The sequence below is a fragment of the Ptiloglossa arizonensis genome, chromosome 4 (genome assembly GCF_051014685.1).
Source record: "Ptiloglossa arizonensis isolate GNS036 chromosome 4, iyPtiAriz1_principal, whole genome shotgun sequence".
In the NCBI taxonomy this organism is placed as follows: domain Eukaryota; kingdom Metazoa; phylum Arthropoda; class Insecta; order Hymenoptera; family Colletidae; genus Ptiloglossa; species Ptiloglossa arizonensis.
In genome coordinates, this window is record NC_135051.1 from 27,242,602 (window position 1) to 27,257,885 (window position 15,284).

Sequence of the window (15,284 nt, forward strand, 5' to 3'; positions counted from 1 at the left end):
GCTCGTGCGTCGAATACGTCGCGTCCAACGTCGAGAATTTATTGCGATTTTCATCGCGGCGTTTTCTGCGGAATCGAGTGTACTTTTTTTTTCGCCGAGCGTTGCACATAGTTGCATATTACAGTAACAGCCGGTAAACTGGATCCATATCAAGTGATGCAGATCGATAGCGCGATGAATAAATCGATCTTATCTCGAACGTTCGCAACCTTGCGTACACCAACGAAAGCCGTGCGGGTTAATTTAGCGAACTTTATCGAAAAAACGAATCCGTGATCCGCGAACGCGAAAGAGGAGCTGGATCTACCCTCGGACGTTTTTCTACGAATCGGTGATCGATTAACGCGATCGGTGGCTATTTATTCCCAACGAGAAGCTTTCGAACGACACAAAGTACGCCCTCGCGTAATTAACTAGAACGACGCACGATCGGATGAAAAGAGATCGGAAGGAGAGACACGGTTCTGCAAAAGTAACAGTCGCGGTGACAGAAAACGAAAAGAAAAAAGGAAAAAAAGAAGAAGAAAAAGGTACGGTACCCGTGTCCAACGAACAAGCAACGACGTTGCTTTTGTCGTTCTCGCCATCTCGTTCCGTATGCAATGAAGCGTCGCGCAAGGCCCTCGGCGATATTGGCGACTAAACGATTCCCTGGCATTTTTTGCTCGCCTCCGCGCCGCCGAGGGAATAATTAATCGATCCTCGAAGCGTGAAATCTCGCGTCGCGCGTAATCGCGCCACTCGCGCCTCTTTCGCTCGCTTTTCTCACGGACGGCTGCTCCTGAAACTAACGAGCCGCCGTTGGGATCGATCGACCGGACTTTTCGACGCGACCGGTTCTTTCCTCTCGTCTCTTCGCGGGCAAAAAATATATTCGATTAATCATCGGTGAAAAAAGAAGAAGAAGAAGAAAAACGAAAAAAAAAAAAAGAAGAAAGAAGCGTGCCAACAAGTCGCGGCGACCTTCGACTCGACGCGCGATTCACGTTTCTGCGATAAAAGACGAATTATTTGCAATTCGTCGATCCGAGATCGAGATCGAAAATCATCGACAAATTTCGTCTTTCGAAACGTACTCGAATCCTTCGCGCTCTTGTAGCTTTCCCCGCACTGTCTTCGAGTTCGAATCGCAAATACAGAAATTCTACAGCGTTCGAATCGATCCAAGTTACGATAGCCTCGCTGGGAATACCGTACCGAGTCTCTCGACGCTACCGAAGTCGTCTCTCTCTCGAGGTTCCGCGAACAAAGTAAACAAAATGGAGATCCCGTAGTCCCAAAAGGTCATCGCGACCCGATGTACGCTACCGACTCCACCGACGCTCGGAGACAAACGTCTGGACGCGACCCGAACCCGGTAAACTTTTCCCAGCGTCTTGAACCCACCGTTACGCTTGATTAATTGGACACGTAACTTCGCCGCCTCTGCGCGCCGGTTAAACGCGCGAGTAGTTGACGCGCGCGCTGACCACTTTTGCGGCATACCTTCCGGCTAGGCGTCCGAAAAACAATTATACTCGAAATGTCAGGACGTGTCTATCGTGCACGCTCGAACCTTTCTCGGCGAGTGGCGTCCATCTAAATGGGAAAGCGATGAAAATCCACCGGTTACTCGTAAATACCCCTCGTGGATACAAGTTTCGCGATCTTTCGCGAGCTTTCGCGAGCTTTCGCGGGCTTTCGCGGGCTTTCGTCGGAAGGCAAACGTCTCATCGACGCGAGCACTCGCGGCACTGCGAAACACACGAATTATCTCGAAGCGTGCCTCAACGAGCGGACGTTAGACGCATGTCGTACGATCGTATAAAGGTAGCCAGCATCACGCCAGATCCCCTCGCACAATGCTGGCCCGACTAATATGCCAGCTCTTTCTTCGCTGCTTAATCGTTACTTCCGCCTCCCCGTGTCCACGACTCATCCGACTCCGTAATACGTTTTATCCCTACTTCGCGGCCGAGGATCGGGACCGACCGAATCGTTCGGATCGTTCCTCTTGTTCGAACGAACCCAGACTCTTCCGTCACGCGCGATCGCCAACCTAATGATCCTTCATTTCCGAAAGTTTCCCGATAAGAGCGACTCGAGTCGAAAGAAAACTACGAGAGTCAAATGGTGATTTTTATTTCGAACTTTAGATAACATTGTACGCGAAATATCATTGAAACGACCATATCATTGCGTTTGACACGTTGCAAATGTTCAAGGAGTGCCCAATTCCGGAGAACGTCCTCGAATCGATCAATTTGAATACTCGACAATAATATTCTATCCGTTTCCGCGCAATCACCAATCTAACGATCATTCATCTCCAAGAGTTTCCCGATAAAAGTAATTCGAGTCGAAAGAAAATTAGGAGAGTCAACTGGTGATTTTTCTTTCGAACTTTCGATAACACTGTACGCGAAATATCGTTCAAACGACCATATTACCATTGCGTGCGACGAAACGAACGCGACGCAAATGTCCGAGGAATGCCCAATTCCGGAGAACGTCCTCGAATCGATAAATTTGAATTCTCGACAACACTTTCCCTTACGGTAACAATATTCTATTCGTTTCTTGCACCGTGTCGACGCGTCGGAATGCGTCGATCGACTACCGAACCAGTGATTTCGAATTTTTCCACTAAACGATTTTTCCACCGATGAACAACCGAACCAGTGATTTCGAATTTTTCCACTAAACGATTTTTTTAACTGATGGACAATCGAACCAGTGATTTCGAATTTTTCCACTAAACGAGGAATCGTGAATCCCGTTGACCGATTACATTGACCATAAATCGAACAAAAAGTGCACGAAAGGTTGTCCGAATTGTGCAACGGATTCTAAACGATAAATTTGAATCGTTCGAACGCATCGTGCAACAGCAGTCAGAGTTAACGGTGATCGATAAACGTTGCATTTGATTGAATTAAATATCCAAGAGTAGTTACAATTACTCGAAACGATCCGCATTAACGATGTCCGTTGCTGGTTCGCGTATCGTTCCTTAACGAGGCTCTTATTAATTGCAGTTTACCTTGGACAAGTGTTTCAACAAACCTATTTATTCCCAGTTCTATAAGTGTATCGTAAACGATGTTTACGTTTCGCAATCGCGAAATTCTTTCGCATGCTTCCTTCTTTTTTTCCTCGCTGCCTGCTCTCCTCGTTTCGCATGCACGCGTCACGCGCAATCGACGATCGTTCGCTATTCGCCGTTAAATCGACCGGGGTACCAAAAAAAGGTAGGCAGCGATTTTCGAAAGTCTCGAATCGATTTGAATAGCTGAAACCAAGCCGGAGAAAGTAGGACAGAGTATTATAATTCTTTTCCGTGGAATGGTAATTAGCATTCGCGATGATGTCGAGCGAAACAAAATCGTTTCGATTCGTTGTTCGTAGCAACGATGAACCGTGCACACCGAATTCGAAGCTGTTCTCGAGTAATCGGTAGTAATCCGTTGCGATAACGTCTCCGAGTAAAATGGATGGCTGCGGCCTCGTTGCAGCCAGTTTCCCTTGACACTGTGAACTTTAAGATTTCCTCGCTTTGCCTGAAACCGCGAGCTTGAACGTCGCGTACGAAAATATCGGAAAATTCTCCGATCGTTTCGCGCGTCGAAACGATACAAAATTATCGAAATTTAGTTTCGCGACCTTACGGGAACCGAACTCGACGAAACGTTCCCTTTTGGTTTCGAATGTCGCTCGAGTTGCATCGCGAAACGTTTCAACGTGATACAACGAACGAAACGGCCGATTCGAGGATTAACGGAGTCGCGTAGAAAGTGTCTCGGTAGGAAAAGAAAAAGGTCGCATCCCCTTGACACCGGAATATTTCAACCGTTTAACGATGCGGCAAGATCATATTATCGTCTCGCAATTAGACACGTTCCACTTTCGTCGGAGCCAAGGGAGGAAGAAGGACGAGGCGATCCCAATTAGGGACTATCGGTGGAAATCGTGTACTCGTGAGACGATGAGCCCCGGTTGGTTACGAGAAGGAGAGAACTGGCTCCGGCATTTTTGTCGCGCTGTGAAAGGTCAATACGAGAATTTCACTCGTGCATCGTCTTCACACGAGCTCTATGCACCAACCGCATCGCGCAACACCGTTCCAAGAGAGAAGCGTCGTATTCTCGCTCGGACGTGGCACACGTTCGTTTGCATTTGACCCCTTTTCGCCGTAAACCGCGATCGTAAAATGGCTCTCGTGTCTTTCTGGAAAAATCGATAACGGCCACGGATTCGTGTACGGTATTTTAAAAACGTCGATGGCGCTCGTCGACACGCGAGAACGATCATTGAAATTAACATCGAACGAGAACGTGGACGTAAATTTTACGCGTTTTTCGATTCGATCGCGTTCTACGAATCAAAGGAAAACGAGACGTGTAAAAGTGACCGTACCAAGTGTACCGTAAAATCGAGTCGATTTCGAGGGATTGGAATACACGTAGAAAAGGTCGAATTTGTCGTCGATTGTTGTTGTTGTTGTTTCGTTTGCGCGAAGACGTGTTACTGTTAGACCGCTCGAAAAGTAGAAATCGGCTCGCGAAAAACGATAGATATAAATACGAAAAGCATTGCAACATGGAAACAAGGCCAGGTGAAACTAGCCGATGAATTATTGTCGCTAATTTTAGGTTGCTGAAACCACTTTTGACGTCGAGTTCACGGTTTACGGTACACATCCGCGTAAATCGTAAAATATCGTAGTTAATAGCGCGAGATAAGTAAACGTTCGCTTTTCCATGGAGGAGATTATCGCTTCTGCTCGTGGCAAAGGTAAACGTTACAACGTGAAAGTCGTGAACCTTCACCTGTAATCCGATTCTTCGCGCGTCCGTTCCGTTCACCAGATCGGGAGAATAAGAAAATAAAGAAGCCGCGGCGTACGAAGACGAATCGCGCGAGTTAATTTGCCTGCTGCCGGGGAATTGACAAAAAACTCATAGACGTGTAACTGTAGACGCTCGAGGATGGATTTATAGATCCTGAACAACGAGAAAACGGTACCGTGTACCGGGTGTTGATCAAGCAGAGGATCCACGATGCAAAATATCGCGCCTCGCTGGTGGATCCCGGCGGACGTTCTTTCAATTAACCGCGGCATGAATAATTCGTCGAATCGATCAAAATACCACGATACTCCGGTCCGAAACTACGCTGACGACCGGTTCGGAATTTTTTACATCAATTATTTATATACAAAGTCAATGTACTCGTACCTCTCCGCAAACTTTCCACTCATCGTCGATTCATTCAGTGTATATGTAACGAACTAAATCTACGCGAGAGATAAGATCCGATTTCGCATACATTTTCGAACCGTTTAAATATCGACAAAGATCCGTATTAAGTACCTACGTATCGAGTCAAGGTACCGCCGGTTGAAATCAATTTTCGAAATACATAATTCCGTGTACACGATTTTCCGAAAAACGGTCGATACTTTCGTAAATATTATTACCAACGCTCGAAGCAACCAGAGTCGAATCATTCGACTTTTCCTTCCAGCGATGTACTCTCCGCGTCGAAGGGAGAGCCACGATGGCTGTCTTCGGTTTCTAGAATTCGTTCATCGCGTGAGATAAATTTTCGGTCATTTTTGTCAATGAAAGAACCACGCGCGTATCGCGGCGACGCTCCCAATCGGCCCACACGCTCGATTTACTCGATTTCACGCGCAGATAAGCGCAATTAACGCTCGACAAAGCGTCCGATCGATGCCCCGGCATCGCGAACCACTGGCAATAATCGACTTTCTCGAACGAAGGGCGAATCTTTTCGATCGCGAAACGATGATTCCTCGGTCGGGTAATTCTCGCGCGCACCTGTTGCGTCCCCGACGAAGAAAAAATAAAATGGCGGCGCTAGACCGCGAGAGAGTTCATCCAACCACCAGAGTTGATAGAGCACGCTCGTTCCCGACACCTCGGGGCACGTAATTGCCCCGGTAGCCGCGAGGGTAACACCAGATTTCTCTTCTTCCGCGTAACGATCGGAAATCGAACAGATCGATCGTTCTCTTCTTCTATCCTCCTTTTTTACACACTATTCGCCGTATTAGAGAGAAAATTAACAAAAACGAAACAAAACGCGTAGAACACTTCTGTGCTCGCGGTACATAAAGAAAGAAGAAGACGAAAATCTAACATTGTCCGTTTTAATTTCATCGATCGTTACTTCGATCAACATTCGCTCGACCGTTCTCTTCTTCTTTGCTCTTTTTGCTATATATAACAAAAACAAAACAAAAGGCGTAGAGCACTCCTGTGCTCGTTGTACATAGAAGAAGAAGACGAAAATCTAACATTACTCGTTTTAATCCTTTGAACTCGAGAGGAGATTTTCGGTCACCACACAATTCAGTGTACTTCTTCCAATTGGGGAAAATTTTGTGACTTGGAATTGAAATTGGAAATTAGGTATTACACTTTTTAAAGGTGTAAACATATGTATGTCAAGTATTGAAATAAAAATATTCCATTCCATATTAATTTTGCAATTTAAAAGATTTCATCGAGGCACCAGTTTCAGGTAGCAAAAACGCTTCGAGTGCAAAGGGTTAATTTCATCGATCGTTACTTCGATCAACATTCGCCCGACCGTTCTCTTCTTCTTTGCTCTTTTTTTACACACTATTCGCTATATAAACAAAAACGAAACAAAAGGCGTAGAGCACACCTATGCTCGCTGTACATAGAGAAAGAAGACGATGAAAATCTAACGTTACTCGTTTTAATTTCGTCGATCGTTACTTCGATCAACATTCGTCCGATCGTTCTCTTCTTCTTTGCTCTTTTTTTACACACTATTCGCTATATATAACAAAAACGAAACAAAAGGCGTAGAACACTCCTGTGCTCGCTGTACATAGAGAAAGAAGACGATGAAAATCTAACGTTACTCGTTTTAATTTCGTCGATCGTTACTTCGATCAACATTCGCCCGGCAGTGTCGCGATGCGCCGGAACGACGCGATGCGACCGCATCCCGCGGACGCATCGTTATTTAGGGCCTCGAATGTCACGCTGCAGTCGCATAAATATCCACGTACGTTCGTTGTCCGCGCGAACGAGAAAACAGGACTATTAATCATTAAAGATCCCGCGAGCCCGGGCGCTCGCGCGTCCTTCGTGCTCGCGTCCCCGTGTGTATGTATTATATATGTGTGTATCCTCGTGGCTTAAAATATGCAGCTATACGTACGGCCGTAGGTATGTTCGAGGTTTAAGGTTGAAAAATAGTTGGGACTCGGTCGTCTGTAAATACAGCGTGTCCTAGATTCGAGTGGGCAGATCGTGACAGCGGGTTTCGGTGATCTTTTCGAGGGAGAACCATCCATCGTGTCGAGTCGATCGGCGAGCTTGCGTGTCGTATCGTAATCGAGAGTTTCGAAGTAACGGGTGCGCGCGAAATTAACGTATCGTCCCTAAGAACTTTCGAAAACACTTTCAACGAAATTGCGACGCGTCTTTCCGTGCCATCGATACGTTCAAATTTTCGAACCGAGAGGAAAAATGACTCGGTTGCGTGGAATACTTTCCTCGTTGATCCCAGCTCGTCGCTTGGGTCTTGAACGATCCATCGTCCGTGATCGATTGTTATTTCGTTCTCGCTTTCGCAATACTCGGTTCGTTACGATCGATCTCACCCGCGTTCCATCCGAGTGGCGAGTTAGCAGCGGTGAACTCTACCTGTAACATCCTGTATCCGTTCCTGTTCGTTCCTCGCGTCGCGCGGCCGACGTAACGGTAAAGAGTTTGCGCGCCGGTTGAAAAGTTTGAGGGATACGTGCACGCGTGTCGCGCCGCGTGAATTTTCGTTTCACGGTCAGAAGGATAATCCTTCTCTCTGTCACTTCTCATCCGTCTTTCTGTCCTCCCGGCTAATTGAGTTGCTCCTCGGCCCCGCTCGGGGATCACCGGGCGTCGCGTTCCTTTTTCCACCGAGCCGTGGCGAAGGAACGAGAGCGTCGTTTCCAGAGATACGGTACCTTGCCCGCACGAAATTGGATTTCGTCATCCCGCCACCTGTAAGAAGCGACGCCCGTACCTGTTGCCCCGCCTCCGTGCCGGGACCCAGCCTCTCCGGTAGATATATACGCGCGTGTACACGAAACGGCCCTGGATCGTCCGTATAATCCTCCGTGGACGTGGCCGCGGAAAATAATCCGACACTTGTGCCTTCGTGGCCGTGGGCGGATTAATCGTTTGTGTTTTAACTTCCATTCACGGCTGCCTTTTGTCCCGTTCGCGTCGCGTCGCTCGTATTGTTCGGAGGAGGAGGATTACTCGCTTGAAAAGTCGTTCGAGTCGTGCACGATGGTGGTTCGTCTCCGCTCACCGAGTCGTCGGGGTACGGGCTCGAACGAAACGCGAAGAAACGGGATAGGAGCTAATGGGAGCAAAGTTCGAACCTTTAAGGACACGAGGTTCTCGAGTCTCGACGACTCGGCGACGAGCACTGTCGTACATCGGTAGGTTTTACTCTCCGGAGAGCGAAACTCGACAAGTACTGTCCGTCGGCGAGAAAACGACCGACGAGTGTTTGCGTCCCCGCTCTATTGGCTCGTTGTTGATCTTCGTCACCGTCCTCGGCCAATAGCGACCACGCGCTATGGTAAAGAAACCGATAGAGCGGGGTTACGAGCACTCGACCGTTCCCTGACGAACAGTACTTGTCCTCGATGTAGCTCTTAAGACACGTTACCTCTCTCGAGAGAACGACGACGAAGAAATCTACTCGGCCGTTCGCTACCAAACTCGAACCCTCGATGACAATCGAGATCCTTTAATCGACGCGCGAATCTTTTCAGCGGTCTGCAAAGAGGGCTGCCACCCGGTCCACGGCCACTGCAACGTCAGCGGCGAGTGCAAGTGCCGGCACGGTTGGCGCGGTGAGCTCTGCGACCAGTGCACCCCCTACCCGGGTTGCAAGCACGGCTACTGCAACGGCTCGAGCTGGCAGTGCATCTGCGACACGAACTGGGGAGGCATCCTCTGCGACCAGGACCTCAACTATTGCGGCACTCACGAGCCCTGTCAGAACGGGGGCACGTGCGAGAACACGGCACCGGATCAGTACAAGTGCACCTGCCCCGAGGGATTCTCCGGGCCGACCTGCGAGAAGGTCGACAACCCTTGCGCCTCGAATCCATGCCTGAACGGTGCGACCTGCCGAGAACTCGGTGAGAGCGCTCACTGCGAGTGCGCGGCCGGTTTCACCGGGCCTTACTGCGCGACCGACGTCGACGAGTGCGCCTCTCAACCATGCCAGAACGGCGGCACCTGCGTCGACGGTAAGAACGGATTCGTCTGCAACTGCCCGCCCGCGTGGCAGGGCGTTCTCTGCCAGTTCGACGTGGACGAGTGCGCCCTCAAGGAGTCACCGTGCAAGAACTCGGTGACCTGCGTGAATCTCGCCGGCGACTACAGGTGAGAAGAAACATTTACTTACCGCGCGTGTTTCGCAAACTCGTAGATCGGTTCTCCCTCGAAAACTCTTTTACCACTGCGTACCTTCGAAGAAATCGGTTATTAAGATATCTCATAGAGACGAACGATACGTTAGAACCTCCCTACCGTAGAGTAGGTGAACGGGCTACCCGTGTACGCGAACCAACACTGTTTCTCGTTGATACGAACCTCCGAACTAATTGCCTCGCTCGATTTACCGCGCAACGTGACGCAATCTACCTGGAGAATTTACCAGTCGAATGATTCGCGCGAAATGCTCGGTACTTGGTGAAAGAATCAAACGTGCGATCGATACGAGCAACTTTGTTCGATAAACGATCTACACGCACCCCCGTACCGTGTTCAATCGTCGCGTAAATTACGATAGGCGAGAGAACAGCTCGCGACGCTTTGTTCGGTAGAATTTTGCGCGCGAAACGTTCGATTATTTTCCAAACTGTCTCCGAATCGATTCGTTCCGTCGCGTTGAGAATCGTTCGCGTTCGATCTCTGATCTTGTTCTTTTTTCTTTTATTTTCTCTCAGGTGTCGCTGCAGGAGCGGTTTCACGGGGAAGAATTGCACGAAGAACATCAACGACTGCGTCGGTCAATGCCAGCACGGGGCTCTCTGCATCGATCTGGTCGACGATTATCACTGCAGCTGCACCGCAGGGTTCTCGGGCAAGGACTGCGACGTCGACATCGACGAGTGCGCCTCGAAACCCTGTCAGAACGGCGGCGAGTGCAGAGATCTGGTGAACGCTTACGAGTGCGTCTGCCCGGTCGGTTTCACCGGTTATCAATGCGAGATCGACCGAGACCACTGCAGCCCGAATCCGTGCAGGAACTCCGCGCCCTGCTTCAACACACAGACCGATTACTATTGTCACTGCCCGGAACAATGGCAGGGGAAGAATTGTTCCGAGCCCGCCTCGCACAATCCCCAGTTCGGCATCATGGACGAGGAAACGGGCGGCTGCGGCAGCGAGGGCACCCCCTGCGGCGGCAGAGGCAGATGCAGCGGCGGTAGATGCATCTGCGACCCCGGTTACACCGGGATGCATTGCCACGAGAACATCAACGACTGCCGGGGCAATCCGTGTCTGAACGGTGGGACCTGCGTCGACCTGGTCAACTCGTTCCAGTGCATCTGCAGGGAAGGCTGGACCGGAGATCTCTGCGATCAGGGTAAATGTCTATTATAACGGATACCCAACTGAATGGTAGCTCTACCCCTCGCGCATCGTTCGTCGAACGATTGCGTTCGAATTCTCTTCAAAATTGACAAAAATGTAGAAACGAACGCAAGGATTCTCCTCGAGAATTCTTGCGCGTAAACTTTTCAAACTTTATTCGAAGAACTAGTAGTATCAAGTAGTATCGAAGTAGTATCTCAAAGTAGTAACTTCAAAGTAATAGTATCTTCAACCCCTTTCTCGATAACCACTGAAATTCCGTTATCGATGATCGTATAGAATTTTTGTAAATATAAGCAATTCAGGCAGTCGAACGATGCTAAAATGACTAAAACTAGTGGCTCTTTTTCCAGACGTGGACGAATGCATGGCCTCACCCTGTCGCAACAACGGGACCTGCGTGGACGGCGTGGCGGACTTCACCTGCATCTGCAGGGGCGGCTGGAAGGGCAAGACGTGCACGCTTCGCGGCGGTCACTGCGAGCCGGGTACGTGTCGTCACGGTGGTACCTGCCAGGATCGCGGGGACGGATTCACTTGTCACTGTCCACCGGATTGGGAGGGCGCCGCGTGCCACATCGCGTCCCCGGCCTGCGCGAGCAGCCCCTGCGAGAACGGCGCGACCTGCGTGAACACCGCCGACGGTAATTACAGATGCGTGTGCCGCGAGGGCTTCGAGGGACCGAATTGTCGCCGCGACGTCGACGATTGTCAACCATTGCCGTGCCTGAACGGCGGCAAGTGCGTAGACGGGATCAATTGGTTCAGATGCGAGTGCGCGCCGGGCTTCACCGGTCCCGATTGCCGTATAAACGTCAACGAATGCGCCAGCGACCCCTGCGCGGGTGGCTCCACCTGCGTGGACGGCATAGCGAGTTACTCCTGCGTTTGCCCGCCGGGCAGAAGCGGTACGCGGTGCGAGATACGCACCGCGGGCGGACCGGGATGCATGGTGGCCAGCTGGAACGACGATTGCAACATCTGCGAGTGCCGGAACGGGAAGAACCAGTGCAGCAACATCTGGTGCGGTCCTGGTAACTGTTTGAACGGCACCTCGTGTCTGGCTCACGAGGTATGCGTGCCCAGCCCGAGCGAGAGCTGTTTATCGCCACCCTGTCCAGCCTGGGGAGAATGTCGACCCGTGGAAACTGGTAGAAGAGTAGGACCACCTGCTCTACCGGCACCGCCATCCTGTTGGCCCGGACAAGCCACCCCCGGCCCAACCTGCTCCAGACTCACCATTCTTCTGAGAAGAGACACCCTAGCGGCGGGCACATCCGTGGAGATACTCTGTCGTCGTCTGAGGAAGCTTCTCGCCGATCCCAGAAGGCCCCAGTCGATCGTTCTTCTATGCGATCTGAAACCAGGTGACAACGACACCGTGGAAGTGACCATATTCTCCGAAGCCGCCGCGGACGCGGCCAGAGATCTCGGCGAGGCTCTCAGCAGACCACTGGGCAGACCTCTCGCTCTGGCCTCCGTGCTGGAGGTCAAAGTTGAGACGGCCTTGCTCAGCGAACCGAGTTCGGTGAACGCCAGCACCGCCGGAAGTTACGTGGCCGTGCTGGGCGGTGCTCTGGCGACGGTGCTCGTGCTGGCTCTGTTCGGTGGGTTGTGGTACCTACGTTCGGTCAGGCAACGCTCGAGCTTGACCGCGACGACCAGCAGCGAGACCTCGTTGCACAGACACCGCAGCGACCTGGACGAGAAGTCCAACAATCTCCAAAACGAGGAGAACCTGAGGAGATACGCGAATCCTTTGAAGGATCAGGATCAAGGCGAGCCGAGAGTCTCCGTTGTGAGGCCTCTGTCAGGTACCTCGCTCGGCGCCCTTGCCGCCACCGAGGAGAGCTTGGAGATGGTCTCCGAAGAGGGTAGACACCGTCTACCGCCACTTTACAAGCCGCCCAGCGCCGAGGCCAGGAACAACACCGCCAGTTTCAGCTACGAGGAGGGACCCCATAAGCCGTACAGCAAACCCAGACTTCAGGAGCCGTCGTACTCGCATCAGCAACCGGGCACCAGCCAAACATCCGGACCGCATCAAGTATTGACCGTACACGTGTAACCATCGCGGGAATTATTAAATAGGTGGCAAACCGGAGCAGCGTTAGCGTTGAATTAAGGAGAAGGCATCGATTTGTAAGGACAGTAGTAAGAGCGTCGTGGACAAGGAACGTCGAACATAGTAAGAGGGTCTCGACGTCGATAGTTTTCAAGGAGAGATCGATCGCGATCGTACTGTCCGTCCGCAAGAAGAAGGCCAACTGCTCACATCACATCACACGCCCTAGTTTACAACCCCCTCTGCTATAGCGCGCTATCTATCGGTCGTTGTCGATCTTCGTCACCTGTTCTCGACCAATAACGACCACACCTGCAATGGTGGGAAGGGGCTAGTAAACTAGAGAGCGAACAACGTACACTACAATGTTCGAGACCCCCGAAGTACGATCGAGGTTTCTTTTCCGGTTAGAGTTCGTTCGAAGGTAGGGATAGATGCGCGGATAGGTGGATAGGGAAAGACAAGAGCGAACCGAGGCATTGTTTTTTTTTTCTTTTCTTTATTTTCTTCCTCTTTCCTTTCCCGAGGTTAACGCTTCGATCTCGATCGCAACGAACGAACATGTAAACGCGAATGCTTGCACGCGACTCCGTGTTCGTGACACGATCCCCTGCCGCTCTCTCTGTCTGTCTTCGCCGAGCACTCTGCGATTCCACGATTCACGACAATAACCGATCGACGATATATACAATTGTATCGATAACGCCGAGTTGTTTCATCGTTGTACATATGTACATAGCTCGTACTTATTAATTTCGCTAAGCCTGTATCTCCCTTGGACGCACCTACGACTCTCTTAAGGTGTAAGATTTCGACGTTGTATCCGCGTTAATCGTAGATAACCTCCCCGTTGTCGGAAGCCGAATCGTTCGAGCGACGTAGACGGTCGTTGGAACCGTGACACTCGAATCGAACACAGGCTTCGGGCGTTCCGTCGAACGATACTATTGTGATACTCATAGAGAGAGAGGACATCGTGCGTAAGACTACTTCACATTCTCGACCCTCCCTTTCCACCCCAGCGCGCAACACGGTCGTGTCGTAACCCCCATTTTCAATTCGTGGCCTCGATCCGAGTAACTTGAACTTTACCGGACCACGGAAAACGGAGAAACGCGCAGCTCGGTGAGTTCGACCTCTTCGCTAATGTGACATTCACCGGGTAACTGTACCGTGAGTGAACCGGATAGCTGAAAGGTTAAATACGTAACCGATGTTGGATCGTCGCTCGATTGTTCGCAGGAGGATTGAAAAGCTAGCAAGACCGTGTCTCGTTCGACTCGTCGAGCTGTACGGCTGTTCTCGCGTGGATCGATCGTCGATTTTGCGACACCATCTCGCGCACGAAAAGAAATTCGAAAATTGTAACGAAAATCGATCTTCGTTCCCGCAAATGGCGAACGACGCGTGTCGCGGTCAAGTTGCACGACGCGAGCGATAGAGCTACGATAACGGCGTCGTCGAACGATGTAAATAGAGACCCTCCCAACGTACATAGTTCCAGATCCTCCCTCGTTTCATCGAGTTCCCCTTGGATCCACCTTGTCTATGTTCTTCCACCCCAACCCCCACACCCCCACCCTGCCCACTTCCCCTTTTAGATGTGCAATTTTATGTTTCTTTTCTTCTTCTCGTAGTATCGTTCCAGCGTCGCGACCGAAATCGCGCGTACACTTAGACTTTAACGAAAACGGAAGGGCGCATAACTCGTATTAGGTGATACCGTAAGTTGTGTAACGGAAGGAAGAAATTTTTATAACAGATACCTTTATTTTATAAAGAAAATCTATATTATAATACAAATATATAGAAGCGATGAGGAAAACAAAAAAATATATATATATATATAAATATATATATATTATATTATTTTATATTATATTATATTATTTTTATTTTATTGTCTTGTATTAATTATTGCGAGATCACGGACAGTAGTTCTTCGATCGTTCCTCAATTCCCGAGCATCGATCCACCGGCCAGGTTCAACCGGACTCGATCGATCGTTCCGGTCGATACGCGATTAAAGATGGGAAAGAAAGAAAAAAAAAAATAAACGAGAAGAAGAACAATTGCTCCGCGACGAACTAATGTCCCTGGTCAAACGGTAGATAGCTAATGGATAATCCCTACGCGATGTGATCAGCCCCGTGTCAGATACCGAAGGAGGCGCGAGCGAGCGAGTAGGTACGTGTAAATAATAAGCTCCTTCCACCCCGGCCCACTTTTTCTCGCCTAAAGTTACGAAGATGAAAATGTTTCAATAAAAAGTACAACCCTTCGAGATAGCTTTTCACGTTTATTGGACCCACCGTACGAATTCTCCAACGAATCGAGCAACGCGTCTTTCTCGATCGAGCTCAAAATACCGGTAGTCGATAAAAAAAATACCGATGGTCGAGATCCGCGGGGAAAGAAACGAACGAAAATCGAGAACGTTTCCTTTTCGATGAAACAAATAACTATCGTTTTATATTTCTCTTGCATTATACCGGAAGATATCCTAAAAAATATCTAGTTAGTTCCTTAATCGTTGATTCGTGGTTTCATTCGTCGAAATGAACAGTTCGTTC

General features: G+C 49.9%; 1 protein-coding gene across 2 annotated transcripts in view; it reads left to right on the plus strand.

Moving 5' to 3' along the window:
* Ser (protein serrate) overlaps window positions 1-14,518 on the plus strand; it is a 65,192-nt gene extending 50,674 nt beyond the window's left edge. Inside the window, exons 5-7 of one of the 2 annotated variants that reach the window (XM_076309360.1) lie at window positions 8,810-9,428; window positions 9,995-10,638; window positions 10,985-14,518. In XM_076309360.1, coding sequence (XP_076165475.1) covers window positions 8,810-9,428; window positions 9,995-10,638; window positions 10,985-12,714 — 2,993 coding nt within the window. In that variant the 3' untranslated portion in view covers window positions 12,715-14,518. The remainder of the gene's footprint in view (window positions 1-8,809; window positions 9,429-9,994; window positions 10,639-10,984) is intronic. The other variant, XM_076309361.1, reaches the window with a different exon arrangement.
* The last annotated feature ends 766 nt before the right edge of the window (window positions 14,519-15,284 follow it).